Raw genomic sequence first — 18,516 nt, 5'->3', positions numbered from 1 at the left:
ACTCAGTTGTCTGTGGATTTGTGGATATCTGTTAAGCACTCAGGTAAATTCTTTATAGAGCTGAGTGCCATTAGCATAGCTGTGAAAATGAATGCTAAATGTACAGATGCTATTTTAGAGGTGTACAGTGGATTTAAATTAATTTGATCACAGAGTTTTGTGATGCCTAAACTTCACAATACAATTACTTATTTAGATACAACTAAAAAGACATGCTTCAAGTATGCAGGAAATATAGGAAGAGATTTCAGATAGCTCGAAAGTTTCAGTAGCTCTGATGCATACACCAAAGTTTGGTTTTGGCTGTTTAAAATGTCATTTCATACAGGTTGACAAACTTTACATTCATTTCACCTCTAAGTCCAGTTTTCTGTACATCCGTTAAAATGATCAGTACCGTAAACCGCAGTACTGGTTTCTTCGAACAGGGATTGTTTTGTAATTCAGTGAAAACAAATGAATTATGTTAAGCGGGGAGATATTTCATCATCACAAATTAAAATATTACTCATCTATAGAGAGTTGAATTTTGAAGGAATCATTTTTTTTTCATACAAGCACTGTGGAGATCAAGGGAAGAATTTACTATGAGGTACAGTACTCGTGTGTTTGGCTTTAAACAGGTCTCGTCTACAGTATTCAACACTATGCTCTTTAATCAGGCCATTAATTAGTATTGCGTCAGTGGAAAGTGATCCAATATTGATAAGGCTCGTCTTTAGAAGATGTCTAAATTATAAACTAGGTCTGCTGCATTATATGTCGGTCTCATTACAGTTAGCTTTATATGATTAGTTTCTGATTACAGTGACGGACAGTGACAAGTGATATGTGAGTCTGGTTGGGAGGAGACAGTGTTAATGGAATATTATGTATATCTAACCCCACACATTCATTTGCTCAGCGAGTTCTTATATCAAATCTATATATATCAAAATATAGTAATAAAAGTGCAGTTACATTAATAGAAATTATGGTTGCCAACAAATGATCTCTTCTTCGCTTCTTTGGGTATCCACACAAAATGGTGTGTTACCCACCAAGTGTGTATCATACTGTATGCTGTCGACATGGCACCAAACCAGTAAACTATATTACTTATCAAACATCTAATCGTGTGATTGTATGGTAATGTTTGTTGTTTTTTTCCTGAAGAACAACTTACAAAAAAAAAAAAGAACTGATCACAAGGGTAACAATGTGTGAGAATGTTGTCTGTTTTCTTTCTGTCATGAAACAAAATGTTATACACAAAGCAACATTTAATTTTCCAGATAAATTCCACATATACTTCCACATATACTATACTATCTAAAAGATATTTTGGTGCATTATCCTCCATTTTCCCGGCGCAGTGATGTTTCTGTATCATGAATACAATGAGCAAAGGTGCTGACAAGTTTTTAAGCTTTTATTCTGGAAATCATCTTGTGTGCTATACATTACACAGGTGAACGTTAAAGAAAATATGTGGCACTCTGAGTGGCTGCGAGGAACACCCCAAGTTGCATCTTTGTCGCTCATGCACAGACACATGAAAAGTTAATAATCCCTTATATTGTGTAACCCGGTTACGGTTAATGTTATCACTTAAAGTATGCAAAGGTTGCTGTGAGGTACAGCTAAATTTACTCCTCTGAGAATATGTAGTATCTAAACTTGAGTCCTTCTCACCTATATTGTCATGGAGGATGCATGTAGTGTTAACCACAAGGTGGTTTCCTTGTAATTTTCCTTGTTATGACAGGTCGACATGTTGATGCATTAGGAGAGGTGTAATGCTGACATTTCTTCATTCTCTTTCTTTCTTTCTTTCTCTCTTTCTTCTTTCTTTCTTTCTTTCTCTCTCTCTCTCTCTCTCTCTCTCTCTCTCTCTCTCTCTCTCTCTCTCTCTCTCTCTATCTAATCCCATTTTGAGTGGATGCACCTTGGTGGATTATGTCTTGTAATGTAGCTGACCATCCATGACAACTTAATCTCTTTCTGTGTGTGTGTGTGTGTGTGAGACTTTTGATGCCACTGTGAAACACCTTGATCTGCGTGTGCAAACAGTTATCGTCAAGTATTGCTCAAACCACTGGACAGTCTGACCTCATCTATTCCTCTCAGAGAAATTAGCATTATACCAACACTTAAATGTCATCTCGTTCTATATGGTAAGGAGACAGCCGAGCTGATGCATAGGGCTTCACCTTCCAGTAATATCAAGACTGTAACCCCCCCCCACACACACACACACACTTCACTCTTTGGCACCTGCAATCCCCTCACTGTCAGTTGAACAATCACCATCAGGCTCCCTACTCAGCATCAATGCTGACTCACTAAACTGTTGTAACGGTGTGTGGGTCTCATCTATGAACAGCAAGCATTAGTGTGTCCTCAAGCACCCACACATCTCATGTGATGTCAATGATGTGTTTTTTTTTTTTTTTTAATTTGTTTTTTTTTTTTTACACTAAGCACACAGCTCTTGCGATAACATCTTTGATCTACCTACCAAGGTTTTTAATCTCTGCATACGAAGGGGTTTCATAATGTTGTTTTGTTGAATGAATCAAAGTGTTACGGTACTAAACAAAACGCGCACTCAGACTGTGATGTGATAAAAGTCTGGGTTAATATGAGTCGTCTTACATTACCACAGTGGCTGTATGTGAGCAGTTGACTTCAGAGGAACCACTATCAAGATGACTGGTGTGCGCTGGAGGCATCAATGGTAAACTGTCACTGTACAGCCACAGAGCCTTTTCACAGTAATCTGGGTAAGCAGGACTACCCGTCAGTGTTGTGGTTTGGAAGAAGTGAACCTGTGCAGGGCTAGGGGCTGGGGCTTGAACTTCTTTGTAATTTGTGGGTGAAGGAAGTGTGGAGCCTACCCACGCAAGCGACTGTAAGATTAAATGCTGCTTGGGAACTATGTCAAAGCAACTTATTAGTTGATTTTAAAGAGGGTCTCGTGTGTATTGGCGCATATCACACTATAAAAGTTCAGAGCCATGATTTGATTAAAGCAGTCATTTACTTAGAGATGACTGAAAATGAACACACACACCACAGCTACAGTATATCATTACGTACATAAGTGTTTTGGCTCTGGCACCTGATACACACAGCTAAATATATGGGCTTTAAAAACTGAATGAAACGGAATTCATTGAAACATATATGTTGTTTCTTCGGCTTGATTGAGGTCAGTGAGGTTACATGCATCATAAGTAGCTTTTCCTGACATAGAAAGTGAGCTGCAAATTTGGCTTCACAGAAAAGACACTGTGGCTTAAGGAGTCACTGAAACTCCATTCTGTGAACTGAGAAAAAATCTTATCTTACTCTTGGTTAAGATTTGTATCTTATAGAAACTTTTACTATCAAATCTACTATATTACGTCATTGCTTGATACACAAAACGAGCAGGTGTCGAATTTCAAACTCTATTATCATTATTGCTGTCAAGTTGTGCACCGAGGTAAACTTGGGCATTCGGTGATGAATCAAATTGGGATTTGTATTCTAATGTAGCAGAAATAAATATTTTTTGAAGAGCACTTAAGGTTTCTTTTTCCAAAGAAATACAACTGAGGAAATGCAGAAACAAAAACCCCATTTTCCAGTGAGTAAGCAAGACAGTTTCACCCTCTTGATTGTGGCTTTTACATCATAGGGCTCATTACAAAGGTAGCATCATGGATATCTCGTGAATGTTGCCTCTGTGAGATGTCAGAAAAAGAAATGTGTACATTAAGAAGAAAACTCACAAAGCCAGTATTTTATGGGTCATTTGGTTTTTTATTTTATTACACTATTAATTAGCTCAACCAGTTTTAATTTCTCAGATTGCTTGCAAATACAGTTACACAACAGAGAACATTTTTGCCCAATTAGAATATCTGTCTGCTTATTTGAGGGAGCATGTCTTTGGTTAAAGGTCTGAATGAAGATGAAGAACAGCTCTCAATGATGCCATCAGCATCCCTAGAGTCAATGCAGTATAATTGAAATCAGACAGACAGAATCAATGTCTACCATTTAGCAACCTGTACACAAATGGAGTAATTTGGTTCTACTTGTGCTTAGTGCCACTCCTTGTCAATTAGGCAGAGGCCATATGTCTGTCTATATTTCACATTTCCGAACATTATAAACTTGTCAGTGTTTTCTCATACAAGCTTCTAAAATTACATTACAGGTGAAAAGCATGACCCTTGATCCAACTGATTATTACATACAAATAAAAAATACAGAATAATTACATCCAAAACACAGCATTGTAAAAGGCAATAATGCAGCAATTAAAATCTCAATAACATTGTTTATATTTTGTCGGGAAGTAAGGGGACAGACCAACAAAGAAGTCTAGAATTCGACAGAGGACGTACGTACAAATGTGATTTGAGTAACTACAGTATACACCATTCTAAGTCTGCTAAATGCTGGTAGGAAACCTTCAGTGGTTTGGGAAACACAGGCAAGCTTATTCTCATCTATGGTTTCAGTAGTATCATTACAAGATCAACTGACTTAAACTGTGAACATACAACGTTTTCATTCACTAACGTAGCTGTACAAATTATACAAGGGCTATGACTTCTCTTCACCTGTCATAACACAGCCGCAACCTGCAATTAACCTGCCTAACGAGACAAACGGAAGATTAATGCTAAATCAAAACATCGATAGTCAGACTCTTTTGCTTATTTCAGAGCAAAATGTACAAAAAGAAAAAAAAAAAAAAAAAGTTACAAGTAAACAACTTTTCATCTGAATGGACAAATGCAGGTTTTTTTTTTTTTTTAAAGAAAACTTCCACCGATAAGAAATAAATAAAATATGAACTGATTTTGGTATGGATTATCTCTACTACAGCGTATAGTTAAAGACTGATGAACAAAAAGCAACATCCCACAACGTGACCTTTCTTAACCAAGATGGTCTGATAGAATTAAGTGGCTAAAGGAAATCAAACTGACACACAAGTGGCTCACAATCAGCCTCAAAAAAGGGGCAATCCCTTTTTACTTACCTATACAGGGTACTGTGTTGATCATAATTATGACAAACTACAATGAGTCATTTAGTGAAACGATATTTATGAAGAGAGTAAATTTGATACAGCATCTTTAGAGTACTAACATTCAATGTTGTTGAGTCCAAAGATGTCAAACTGGCAGATTTAAACACGTACATTATGTTTCACTACTACCATGCCTGAGTGTGGTTTGTTAGGACTTACTGCACACACTGACACTTCACATTACTTTAGCTGTGGCCTCTCTATACACTGCCTACGCTTTAAGGTCCTCCGCTCTGATACACACCTGCCAAATGTGAAAATGAACAGGCTGCTACAGGAAGTGATGAGAAGGGCATCAGGCATGTAGTCAGTCTGTTGGTTGTGTTGCTAATCCTATTAAGGTCTACTAGGGGAATGATGCGTTACTGAAAAGAAGATGGAATCTCAATGTCTACCTTAAATACATTCAGAAAGAAGTTACTGTGTCGTTGTCTTGTGCTGGTTTTTACAACAGTCCGTTTTCAATCAGCCATGTTAGGAAAGTGTTTCTCCTTCTCGTAACAGCACAATGTACTATTGTTATTTATTATTCCATTACATCAATGCAAATTAATCATAGAAATGTCTACAACTAGTCGTATGTATTTCTTACGTTATTTACAGTGTCCATTTTGAACAGTGACATTTCCGACTTTTCAAAAGCAATGACAGGAACAACACAAATAAATACAGCAGTGTCATACACCAAGTTGTCATGCTTTCATTAAAATAACGGACTTCTGATTATTATTCTGTTTTACAGCTCTTTAGGTAGCAGTACAAATAAAATAAACTCATTCACTGACTAAATTAGCTAAATGGAATATTTGGTATATTTTGCCAAATAATCAATAATAATATTGAGGGCAGATCCTCACAAGTCAAAACCATGATGTTTTTTTTTTTTTTTTTTGTGGTTTTTTTTTGTACCACCAGCACACAGTTCTGTATCGACTAGCGTGGTCTTTTTGGCCTCCTGTGTTTTAAATTAAAGCCTAAATGTCTCACACATTCAAAGTCACACCTCCACGTCCTCGCATAATGTCTTAATATTAGAGGTGCTCAGTGTTACAGTAGCCCATGGAGGTGAGGTTAGTCTGACAATTAGCTTGGTAATTGCCCTTTAATCTCTGAGTGGGTTTGAAATTCAGAATTACACCATAATTAAACTAGGCTGTCACTCACACTCATCTACACAGATACATTATAGCTAACTGTGGTACAATTTGAACAAATAGACTACTACTGAAAAATAAATACTATAAAGCATTATGCACCGTTCAACTTCAGTTTCTAGTGAGGAGCAATAGATCAAGTCATGCCACTGGGATGGTTTTTCCTGTCTACGATGTGAATGTTTTCAGGATTATGAAATGTTGTGGCACCGCTAATGGAAGGAACAATCCTCAGACTCTAACCCAATTACAATAGGTGATGTGAGTTTGTATTGTATCTCATTTTTCACATTCTGATAATGATGATAAGTTGCTGTTGGTCATTTACAATGGGTTTGGGATGTACCCCGTACTTATTCAGTTACTATAAGTTTTCAACACATGATAAATCCGTCAAAGGGAGTGTAGCTGGGACACCACTGTAAGGAAGATTGGGGGTGGGGGACAAAACAAGTGGTCAGGCATGACTTGTTGGCAGCCCCAGTACCTCAGTTCATCTGTTCAAAGAATTTGTAGGTAGGGTTTTCATAGCCATGGTTTTGCATTTTGTTGAGCTGTCGTTCCTCTGGTGTCAGCATGGGGTCGACCTGCTGCGAGAAACACAAGGGCTTGAATTATTACACACCAAAGACAGGTTCATGAGCAAGGACCACACCAGCAACTGAGAGAGCAATAAAGTGTTTATAGTACATATGTATGACTTCGGCTTCGAGAAGGATCAGCTAAAATTATCTTCAAACAAATATTACAAGCGATCATCATCAGTAGTTAATCATCAACTCCCAGGGTTTGACATTTTGGGAAGTATTGATATTTACTTACTTGCCAAGAGTTAGATGAAATGTTTAGTAATGCTCTCATGTCTGTACGGTAAGGAGTATGTAGCTGGAATCATCAGCCGGTTAGCTTAGCTTAGCATAAACATGGAGAAGCAGCTATGGCTGTCTAACAGCATCACCACCCCTGAAGCTGACTTTTTGGGCGGCTATGGCACAAGAGGTCGTCTAGTATTCAGTGGTTAAACCCCCACTCCTCTCAAAATGAGGTCTCCTTGGGCAAGATACTAAATCCCAAATTGCCTCTGATGGCTCAGTGTGTGAATGAGTGTGTGTATGTATGTATGTATGGTAAAAGCGCTGTATGAGTAGTAGAAAGCGTTGTATGAATGTGTGTATGAATGTCTGAATGTGGCTTGTAGTGTAAAGCGCTTTGAGTGGTTGATAAGACTTGCAGTCCATTTACCATTTAACATCCTGTATTTTGTTTGTTTAATCCGTACAAGAATTAAACTGTAAATAATCTCCATGTTACAGGGGTTAAATGCTGGACTACTTCTTATCTAAGAGTTGTAACTGGATGTCTGAAAGCTTCTCGTGCAGTTTCTTGTTACCTTTGGACAGAGCCACACTAGCTGTTTCACCGGCTTCCGGTTTTTATGCAAAGCTCCTGTAAACTAACTTCAAAGTTAGCCATTAGCAGCCGTGAGAGTACAATCAATCTTCTAACGCTTCTAGCTCTCGTGGCCTACAGTGCAGAAGTCCTTTAAGTGGTCCTTTAAGATTGCTTTCTGCTTAAATTAAAGGCCTATCTTGGGTCGTACCTCTACGATGCCATGACTGATAGTGCCATAGGGCTTCCTGCGCACCAGCAGCAGACTGATTACCATTACCATGGCAATCGCCACGGCTACCACTAGCAACCCCACCATGGCGCCACGGTTAAATGTCTCCAAGGCATCAGGTTGCTACAGAAAGAAGGAAATGCGCAGTGAGACATTAGATAAGGGAGACATGCACCGGCAGGCTTTAACATGAATTTTAATTTAAATTCATGCTCATTTCTTCAAGCAGTCAAACACATTTTTTTTTTTTTTTTTTAACACGAGCATTATGATGTTTTTACTCAACCCTTACCAGTTCATCTCTTGCAATCTCAGGAGGTTTGTTGACCACCTGCTTGAGCTCCGCAGAGGTGTTGATCTAGGAGGAGAGGGGAGGTGTAAGAATAAAGGGATTTATTGGGACACAGAAACATTGAAAAGATAACAAACATACACATAACACATTTCGGTGTCTCATCATACCATCTACTGTACAGGGATGGAGTCTATCTGAAATATCAGCAGTCTTTTAGACCGGCCAGAATGATCACCATCTTACCTTTTCCTCATATTCATAAGTAGGGCCTCTCTCAGATGTGGTATAGTCATATTCATCGACTGCAGACACTAAGGCTAGAGTCAAAAAGACAGTAACAGTTTTAGCTGTGAGCAAAAGCAAGAAATACAAAACACTCAGTGTGAAGAGTAAAATGTTATGCTTCAATGATATTGAACATCAGCTTACCTTTCTTATTTGACTGTGTTTCTGTAGACAGAAAGAAGGGAGAATGTATCATTAACAACAGAAACCTGTGAGAAGCAGTTCATTGTTTTACATGCCACTTACACATTGAGGACAGACTTAAAGACGTTGAATTTGTGGGTGCGTGCATGAGCAGTGCGCGGATACGTACCAATACGGGGAGGATAAGGCCTGTTCTGGAAAGCTCTCTCCTCTTCCTCTTCATCATCCTTTTCCTCCTCACTCGCAGCTGGCAGGAGCTCCTCGGTGGTGCGAGTCTCAGAGAAGGAGGTGGTCATGAGCTCGCTGATGTCTCCTCGCTCTGCCTTGACCAGCTCCTCTACAGGCGATACGCGGCGAGAAAAAAAAACAAAGTCATAAATGCTGTTATCTGGAACTGATGAAATGATAAGTAACAGGAGTTCAGCTTACGGATGTCATTGTGCAGCTCCTCAGCCAAAGTAGGATCCTTGTACAGCAGTGCAAGACTCTGGTTCATCCTCTCTTCAATCACATGGAGATGTGTGTACACCTGAAAAATATGAAAATTCAGCTTAGGTGTTTTACCAAGAAAGGCCCAAAAAAAAAAAAAAAAAAAAAACCCTTTGCTGTGAAGCAAGAAGCACTGAATTGGTTCTCAAAATTAATCCACCAAAAAAAAAAAAAAAAAAACTTTTTTATGGAGTCATATGTCTAAAGCTGCTTTTTTGAAGTCAGCAAATACTGGCTCTGATCTTAGTTTAATGAAAAGAGTATTGGCGGCTGTTTCACCTCTGTGAGTTCAGCATTTATGAACTTATCTGGAGCACGTACTAACTCTTCAGCACACAATGTTCTGTACGTTTTATGGTCAGCAGAAAGCAGCCTCGCATCCCAAAAGCACAGATGTGTGCGAGAAGTATTTCACACCACACACACAACCACACACACACACACACACACAACCACCCACACACACACCACACACACACACACACACACCTGGAATTTCATCTGCTCAGCCTTCTGGGGGTCAACAGCCACAATATGCTGGTAGTGTCTGAGTGTGTGTCTGCGGTCCTTCTGCTCTGCAGCCATGTATCGCTTCAGAGCCTGCAGCACCCGCTCGGGCTGGAAGACAGAGTTGAAGAAACGAGATGAAGCTACTGTCTATTACAGAAGAGGAATCTACAGATAATCTGTGCTGCTGTTGCACATTTCATTTATGTATGTTCTCTCTCCTCCTCTGTACTCCTCTGTATTCCATGATGCACTAACCTGAGGGGGATCAGACTGTACAGCAGTCAAGTAGTTCTCCAGAGCCAGGCGGCGGTTGTTGTTGAGAATGGCCTCCACTCTGGCAAGATGAGTCTCCACCAGCCTCTGCCTCTCTCCAGCGACCTGTTCCTCCAGCGTCTGCAGCACAGACTGGAAGTGCTGATAGGGGAAAAATGAGGGAGTGGATACAAGGACGATGTTAATTCCTCCGCAGGAGAATTTAAAATGGCAGATTGAAGTCGATAAAGCAGGATGACAAAAGTCCACTTACCTCATTCAGGGCCTGTCGCTCTGACTTTGGCAGATTCTTTGACTGGTTGTCTGCCTCTGCCCATTCCTTCATGATCTGAGGAATAGAAAGACACAGAAAAGGTCACATACACTAGAGGCCGATGCTGGTGGTAGCTTCTTATTTAGCATAGAGAACACATGAGACAGTGGTATCAATCTTCTTCTCAAACTCTCTGTAAGAAACTGTAGCAACCAAAATTACGAAAACATCACTACAAAACAAAACACGTGGACAGATGTGAGGAATGTTTTGTCTGAACATAAAAAAAAAACAACATGTAATCACCGTTTGATTTACTGACTAGTTGTTTTCCTTTTTTGCATTTAAAAGCCACTTTTAGAAGAATTTGATTGAAACACATATGTAACTGCACATCTGTGAAGACATGGTGCTGATGAAGACAGTTTTCTTTGGGTGCCGACATCATATGTGTGGTGTGCGATTACCACAGCCAAAACCCAAATCAAAAAGAAAATCTCGAAGTTGTACAGAAGCTGTCGTGAGATTGTGAGCAAAGATACACCATGCAAACACCGTCCATGCAAACATAGGCAGATGTGCAGCGTGATAAACTCTAAATTTCCATCGTGTATGAAACTGCCTCTGCAACCAACACAAAGAACATTAATAGTTTATAACTTTAATGCCGGGCTATAAATTCTGACTATTGCAGGGGCCTTGTGATGCATTTATGAAGTGGTTCATTATATTTGAGAATATATACAGTCCATGAGGTAAAATTTCATTCTTACTGCGCAGTGCAAGTGTGACACTTTTGGTTATTATGGTTATTTTATTCTGTATCTGCTTCCCTGAATGCAGGTGAAACATGTAGAGGCCAGTGCCCCTGTCATTCTAGTCAGTTTTAGATTAGGGACTGAGAGCAATGCAACAGCCAGTCTCGTTCCAGATTAGTGAATTGACGGTCAAGAGTCAAACCTGCCCAGCCGAACAACTATTAGCCTGTTCCTAGCCCTGTGAAAATCACCTCATTGATTCGCTTCATTCTGCGCTCCTCCAGGTCCGTTTTGGCACGCAGGAAGTTGGCATGCTCGGTGTCATCCACTGGCTTCTCAAAATAAACATCAACGCCATCTGTGGGCCGAAGCGTAATCACTGGATGGGAAAGACAGGACAGAAAACAGAGGTTGTGGATTCTGCAAGAATTGCCAGAGAGCAATTATCCTGTAATTCCAAGGGACAGTCCCGGTCAGAGTGCGACAGGCTGTGCACTGAGAAAAGAGCACGAGGGAAGGAAAGCAATTTTACACTACAGCTGGAGGGATGGGAGAAATGGAACAGGCAACAATGGAATACAACAGCTGCTGTGTGATGGACAGAGTGTCGATGGAAGATAATTCTTCTGTTCATTCATTCATAGTACTTCTGTCTTTTGTAACCCCAGCAGAAGTACCAAGGAAACACACACCATGTTGTGTAACACACAAGATTAATCATTTGACGAAAGCTTGTGGAGCTTTCAACTGCAAAAAATAAGATTACTGTGAAAGTACTAGCGTTACCAATCCCATTTTGCTTTGAGTAATTACTTTTATTATTTTAAATGCGAGAACAATTCCAGTGGTGGAGGATTATTTGAACTTCATTCTTCATATTTTATGATGTAGACTTTAAGTGAACTGGATTAATTGCAGTGTATAAACTCCACTTGTTTTAATTGAAATAAATGTTATTATCTGTTAGGAGTTCACGTTACTACTTATAGAGTTAGATAAGAAAAGAGAGAGTTAATAAGAAAGCCAAAAATAAACACAGGATAAGTAAATATAATATAATATGTGTATGCAGTAAGAGTTTAAAACAAAAATAAACCTCTGACAACACTCTCACACCCTCAACCCATAATGAGCCTTCACCAGAAAGAATCACCAGGCTCTGGCTTTTAGTTGAACAGTGTTTCCAACACAGACAGTGACCACCATCATAGTTTATCATTCTGAGGTTGTTATTTTATTTAAGCTCACATATAAATGTGATGTGTCAGCTGCTCTATTTACTCTGCACAGTAACAAAGAGCCCTGCTGAGGCCTGGAGGTTGCTGTGGGTGTGGATGTGCGATATGCACCAGATCGTCCTAAAACAGGTCGTGACGTCAGCGGCACTGTCGCCAGTCATTTACTCCTTTTGACTGTGTTCGTCAACACAGCTATGAACACGTTTTCAGCTGATTTTTCACAAACAATAGAAAGTTTAACAGACAAAAAAAACCACTCACAGCTGTCTCCCTTGATCAGAGGTGTGGAGGTGGTGGGTTTGTGGCTTTTCTTGTAGAAGAACGAATCCAGATAGTCTGATGTGTGGTAGGGGCCTGAGTCAATAGGGTATTCATACTCTTCTCGATCTTTCACAGCCATTGCCTCCTCTTCCTCCTCCTCTTCCGCTTCCTCCTCGTCGACCTCCTCTTCCTCCTCCTCCTCCTCCTCCTCCTCGTCTTCTGCCTCCTCCTCTTCTTCCACCACTTCGTCATCCTCCTCTTCCATATCGGCCTCGTCCACATCTGTGTCAGGAGAGGGGCTCGGGGTGGGGGCTGTTACTTTGGTGCTGCAGAAAAGCGGAACAGTCATTACTGACACCTCCTCCCCCCTGTCCTCTAACATCTTTATGTCGTCAAGCTGAATATATTAGCGTCTTACACAGGATTAAGTTTTCCACTGGTCTGGGATGTGAATGTCTGAGGAACATCAGGGACGTCCCTCTCCTCGGTCTCTCCTTTACCGCTGGAACTCCCTCGGCCCGGGCAGCACACGTACTCGACCCCCCGGAAATGGTCTCCACATGGCAGCAGCATCCCGTAGCTGTGGAGCTCTAGATTGTCGGCAGTGCATTCCTGAAAGAGAGGCAATCAGATCCACAATGTATCACGTATAATCATGTATAATGAGGTTGAAAAGAATATTTTTTAACTTAAATGTAGCATAAAATACCGTAACATCTAAATATAATAAGACAGACCTCTGGGTTTCTTCCCTTGGAACATAAACAGTTGACAGGAGGAGGTATGAAGGAGTGTAACAGTTTGTAAACTGTCACCTTTCCTGCTCTAACATCTTAGGTAGGTGTACTGACCAAGTGTGACGCGCTGCACAATACACCACCACGCAGACTTTTCTAGTCTAGTCTGCCATTGGTTAGGGCTGGCTGCACAAAAGGTCTCAAATATGCAATGGAAAGTTCATTGTGCACCAGAGGAGAGGCGAATAAAAATGACCCTTCTGCTTTAATGCGACTGAAAACCTTCCTTTTCTTTATTCATAGGCCTTTATTGTACAGTTTGTCTCAAAACTGCAGAGCTGCCATTTTTCCCGCCCTTCTCACCTCCTTAGCAATGTTGTGCCAGTACACGTAACTCTCGCAGGCGTCCATCTGCTCCTGGTGGAGGAATCGGCATCGGTCAGGAACCAGCAGGGCCTCGCTCACATACTCGCCCTCTGCAGAGTGATGAAAAGGTGAGGTCATTGTGAGCCGATTCCAAACGGTTCACTTTCTAGTATTTTTGTATTTTCATTTCCAACTTGGTTTAATTAGGCCTCAGTGCTGCAATTGAACATGACTCTAGTTTAATAAGGAAGGAAACAAGAGCATATGAATGAACACAAGCTGCGTGATACGGAGAACACATGGTAGCGGACCAGAATAGGGATGCACAAATTACATCCGACAGAAAGCATAAACGTGTTAAGTGCAAGCACTGTGAAGTACAAATGCTCTTTGCTTAAAATGAGTATACATATTTATTACAGAGATCTTAAATGTAGATGACTACATTGTTTATACAATACACCAAAGAGAAATGGTTTTATATTCATTTAAAACATGTTCCTATACCATTGCCTGCTGTTCTTTATGGCTCATGGATAAAGGGACGTTTTCACCCGTACAACAGGCAGTACAGTCGAAATCAAACAAGCTAGAGCCCGTTCTATTGCGCTGTGCGTACGTATCAAAGTGCTTCATGACTCCAGAATGACTCACTGTTCATTACTCATTCATTCACTCACTCATCTATTGTTAGCCGATCTCCCCCCCCTAGTGGCTTGTAGCAGGCATGGCCCCTCTGCAATACTGTCAAGCTGAACATGGTGCTTTGTGTGTATTAAAACCTCACACCCTGAGTAATTATCACGATTAGAAAGGTGATGCGAGGGGAATGCCCGTACTCAAATGGCAAAAATGAAATCAACGTAAAGCCATGCGTTGGTACTAAAAGAAAATCTCAAACCATGCTTGTTATTTTTATGCAATACGTGTTATGCAACTGCTTGGTTTTGATATTTCACGAGTCCCTTTTTAAAACGCCATGTTGTGTTATGTTGAAATCTCCACGAGATGTAATGTTTTATTATTTCTTTAATGCTAACAAATTCTGTTGACTAAAAGTGGGGATTTGTCATTTTTACATTTCATTTTTTTTAACCTTTGGACAGAGTCAAGGCAAGCTGTTCCACCTGTTTCCAGTCTTTGTGCTAAACTCAGCTAAGCACCTGCTCTCTGTAACTTCATATTTAACTGACAAACAGTTGTTAACAGTTAAACCTCAACAAAAAAAAGCAAATATGAGTATTTCCCTTATGTTGGAACTATTTCAGAAAAGGTGTCTAATGGCTAGATATGAATGACTGCAGTGTCCCTGGTTTGAGTTTGGCTCTCTCCCCGGGTTTCCTCTCTGTTTCCACTGTCAAAACAGAGGGCATGACCTCGAGCACACAGTGAGTGTAGAAATATGAAGGATGCTTCTTTTGTGCTTGTTTCTTCTCTCCATTGCAACTCGAGGTCACACAGGAAAACTAAACCTATGAATTCTTGTAATACTGTAATGGCAGTGAGGTGTGTTGTTCTTACCTAGACAGCGGTAGGGCAGGACTATGAAGGGATGTGTCTGGCAGTGGCCCCAACCTTTCCTACACCAGGCGTGGATGGTGACAGGTCTTTTTGACTCCTCTATATGGGAGATCGGAAGCGCTGGGTACATCTGGATGTACAGGTTCATGCAAGACACAGAAACAGATAGATGGATGGGCAGAACGGAGGGGTCGAAGACAAGAGGAGCAGTGGACAGGGAGGAATTGGTTAGAGAAGAGGCTCGGGGATTGGTTTGGATTGGTAGCAGGATCAATGAAAAAAAGGACGGGGAGCACAGTCAGCAGGGGGAGAAGACTAACAAAGGAAAGAGTCATGCAACAGATTCTCTAACTGCTTATATGAAGCCACTTTAAACATGGCATACTGAAGTTATAACTTCAATCAACATTCTTGTCTTTCAACATTTCCAATTTCACATCTGACTACATCCATTTAAAGTACAGGCTAATAATTTGAGGCACAAGGTCATAATGAGTTCGAATAGCGAGAGAATAGTGAAATGTAGCCGGCCCAGAGTCTGAATGCACAATAAAATGCTTTCTTCATAAATGTCAAAGAAAAAAAAAAAGGGATGGTTTTTGTGTAAAAGCCATCACTGATACATAATGTGCCAGCTAATCTCATTACAGTCCATTCAGGCTCACGGCTGTGGCTCTCTGTAGCGGCTATGTGTACTTTGGCCTCCAGGTGGCGCTTGGTTGCCCTTAGAGTTGCACTTCAAATAAATATCTCTGAAGGGGGGGAGTGTGTGGAGAGTGTGTGTACCACTGATTACCTTACAGTAGATGTTAAAGAGCACACGTACCAGGTAACAAGAGGAGGATAAGGGGATGGAGGCGCAAATGAAATACTGTAATATTTCAACAGGCCACCATCTCTCTACTATATATAGTTAAATATATAGATTTGATAGGGCAGGTGTTAGACAAACCAAATTAGAGAAAAAGAATATGAAATTTGACATGATTTCCCTACGTCTTGTTGATTACATGAAACATTCTTTTCAACTACTTTGTCATTAAGGCTCCTGATTTCGATAACGCTGCTGTTAGAAGTATTGATCCAGACTGGTGTTCATTACAGCTGTTCAGGTTTATGTTATTTCCCTTGCAAGGTGCAGGATCTTACCTCCTGACAGTAGGACAGGATTTCGCTGGGCTCTTTGAAGCAGCCCTGCCGGCTCTTAGGATCCGGCTCCCACTGCCCAGTCTGTAGGTTCATGTGAAGGAGCTGACGGCCACAGAACATGGCAATCTGCGGCTCTGCCTGCTGGGGGCCTGGCCCGTTCACCTCGGCCATGGCCAGAGCCTAGAGAGCAATAGGGAGGGAGAGAGAGAGAGAGAGGCATGAGAGGTGAAGAGGAGTCGATACAATTGCACAAATTGTACAAAACACAGTGGCAGATAATATTGTGTTTGAAGCTGATCCAGGGTGAGTAGACCACAGATGATTCCTGAATGCACTCCTGCACTATCCAACATTAGACCCACAGTGTGAGCCAGCGTGCCAGACTGAGAGCGAGGGAAAGATCGAAGCAGAGGAGCGAGAACGTAAGGAGGGAGAGGAAGCTAATGCACAGGAGAATGTAGCGCACACTGCAAGCTTTAAGAGAATATTGGCAAACCTAAAAATCGGGAAAGATCCATAGAATACTCCCTGATGAAATAACCCTGAAGTGAATGCGACCCCCCCCCCCCCCCCCCCCCCCCTCCCCCCCCCCCCCCCCCCCCCCGCTCCCCCCTCCTCCAGCGGCCTTCTAGGATGTTGTTATTGATCATGGGATATGTTGCCTCTGCCTGGGGGGAGGGCCCAGGGGACCCCACATAGAGGAACAAACACCAGCTAGGGCTTGGAGTCAGGTGTTAATACAAGCTCATTGACCGACGGGCCACTTCACTACATTAACACACAGCACAGACACAGAGAGAGCCCAGAGAGGAATAAAGGAGGGGAGGGGTTAGTTGGGAAGGAAAAAAGCACTTCAAACAGCACAAAGACTCGATCTATCTCAACAATCAAAACAGAATTTTTCTTTTTCTTTTTCAGAAAACATGAAAATAGTGAGGCCAATGTGAGAAAATGCCAAAGTAGAGAATGTTCCAGGGTATGTCTGAGTCATCTCTGCTGTAAACAAAATGAGCTGTTTTCCAAAGGAAGCCACACAGATTCCTGCAGATCACACAGCTCATGTAGAAGATGTTAGCTTCATAGAGCATCCTTTGTTAGTAACATTCATGGTAGAGAACATGCGATAATATTTACTGTCCAACTCTGAAACTCTTCAAAAAGGCATCCTGCACCCGGGAGCCTCTGTATGGCTCATGTCCTTTCATCTGTGCTGACAGACAGAGAGATAGACCTACTGACGACAGACAAGATGAGCGACGCTGAGCCAATTAGAAGGAAGTTGCCCAAAGGGAAGAAACTGGGGAGAGAAAAAAAAATATGGGAGAGTGACGCCTGATCAAAGGGAAGCCCTGCTTTGGCCGACCGGAGCTCAAGTGTTTGAAGTCCTAATTAAAATTCATACGGAATAAAATAAATATATAAAACCCCTTTGAGTAAATGTACAATAAATATAATAAGCCCTTAGCAGTCTATGCATTATAATTATGCTAAGAGGAGTTTGTGTTTCTGCATGTCTTAGCAGATTTCTTACAAATTACGGCTCCACTTTTCATTACTGCTGACCGTTTCCCAAAGCATACCAGAATTCTTTTTAGATTTATGAATGGATTTTTTCCCCCACCTTACAGTCCACTGTTTTTTTTTCTCTGTTCGTTTTAATATTGTTTTGATATCAAGTTGCTTGAGACAAGTAATCCATCACAGTGAAGATGATCTTTTTTCAATTAAGCCACTTTCAGGGTCATAAGCTTTAAACATAATACTCAGTTTTATGGTACATGTGTTTTACAACAATAATGTTTTGCATATTTATCATTGTTTGTCTTCTAGATAATTTTTTTGACAGTACTACTCTCTAAAACAATGCTATTTTGCAGCCAATTCTAAAGTTTCAGCTCTCAACATTCACTGTGATGGATTACCCATCTCTAGCAGGTTTCAAGTCCCTGCAAGTTAATGATCAACCCACAATTAAATTAATGGAAATATTGGCTGCTGCGAAAGGTGTGGAAAACCTATTCACAAATCTTTAATAACTTGGTTAACAGTGCTGAGCTGCAGATTTTTATTGGTTAAGTATACTGTAGGATAAGTAAACACTGCTGAAGCTGCTGTATCAAGCTGCTGAGTTAATGTCTAAATACATCTCTTTGACTCAGAGAAGGTCAGTGCCACAGAGAGAAAAAACAAACAAAAAAAAAAACTTCCGGATATTTGAGAAGATAACCTGGCAGCTCCCCCTGGTCCGGCTCTCTCATTCTGCCTGCTCTCCACTACTGCACTTGCAGAAAATCAATGCTGAGCGACTGCAACTGTATCGCCACGTTCCCCCCAATCAATAGCAGTCCATCAGGAGCCCGAGGCCCTGACCTCCAGCACGGCAAGGCC

The 18,516-nt window shown here is 41.0% G+C and overlaps 1 protein-coding gene across 2 annotated transcripts in view; it reads right to left on the bottom strand.

Annotated features, from left to right (window-relative positions):
• Positions 1-3,768: 3,768 nt before the first annotated feature.
• aplp1 (amyloid beta (A4) precursor-like protein 1) overlaps positions 3,769-18,516 on the bottom strand; it is a 32,305-nt gene continuing 17,557 nt past the window's right edge. The window contains exons 2-17 of one of the 2 annotated variants that reach the window (XM_056380099.1): positions 16,129-16,308; positions 14,980-15,109; positions 13,456-13,568; positions 12,774-12,967; positions 12,356-12,681; positions 11,108-11,235; positions 10,099-10,173; positions 9,828-9,986; positions 9,552-9,680; positions 9,003-9,102; positions 8,743-8,910; positions 8,574-8,594; positions 8,388-8,461; positions 8,142-8,207; positions 7,829-7,972; positions 3,769-6,815 (exon numbers count right to left, since the gene is read on the bottom strand). In XM_056380099.1, the coding sequence (XP_056236074.1) occupies positions 6,717-6,815; positions 7,829-7,972; positions 8,142-8,207; positions 8,388-8,461; positions 8,574-8,594; positions 8,743-8,910; positions 9,003-9,102; positions 9,552-9,680; positions 9,828-9,986; positions 10,099-10,173; positions 11,108-11,235; positions 12,356-12,681; positions 12,774-12,967; positions 13,456-13,568; positions 14,980-15,109; positions 16,129-16,308 (2,106 nt within the window). In that variant the 3' untranslated portion in view covers positions 3,769-6,716. Of the gene's footprint in view, positions 6,819-7,828; positions 7,973-8,141; positions 8,208-8,387; positions 8,462-8,573; positions 8,595-8,742; positions 8,911-9,002; positions 9,103-9,551; positions 9,681-9,827; positions 9,987-10,098; positions 10,174-11,107; positions 11,236-12,355; positions 12,682-12,773; positions 12,968-13,455; positions 13,569-14,979; positions 15,110-16,128; positions 16,309-18,516 lie in introns of both variants that reach the window. The other variant, XM_056380098.1, reaches the window with a different exon arrangement.

Source organism: Seriola aureovittata, chromosome 7 (genome assembly GCF_021018895.1).
Source record: "Seriola aureovittata isolate HTS-2021-v1 ecotype China chromosome 7, ASM2101889v1, whole genome shotgun sequence".
Lineage (NCBI taxonomy): Eukaryota > Metazoa > Chordata > Actinopteri > Carangiformes > Carangidae > Seriola > Seriola aureovittata.
Note: the sequence above shows the minus strand (reverse complement) of the source record. Positions and strands in the feature narration are given on the sequence as shown.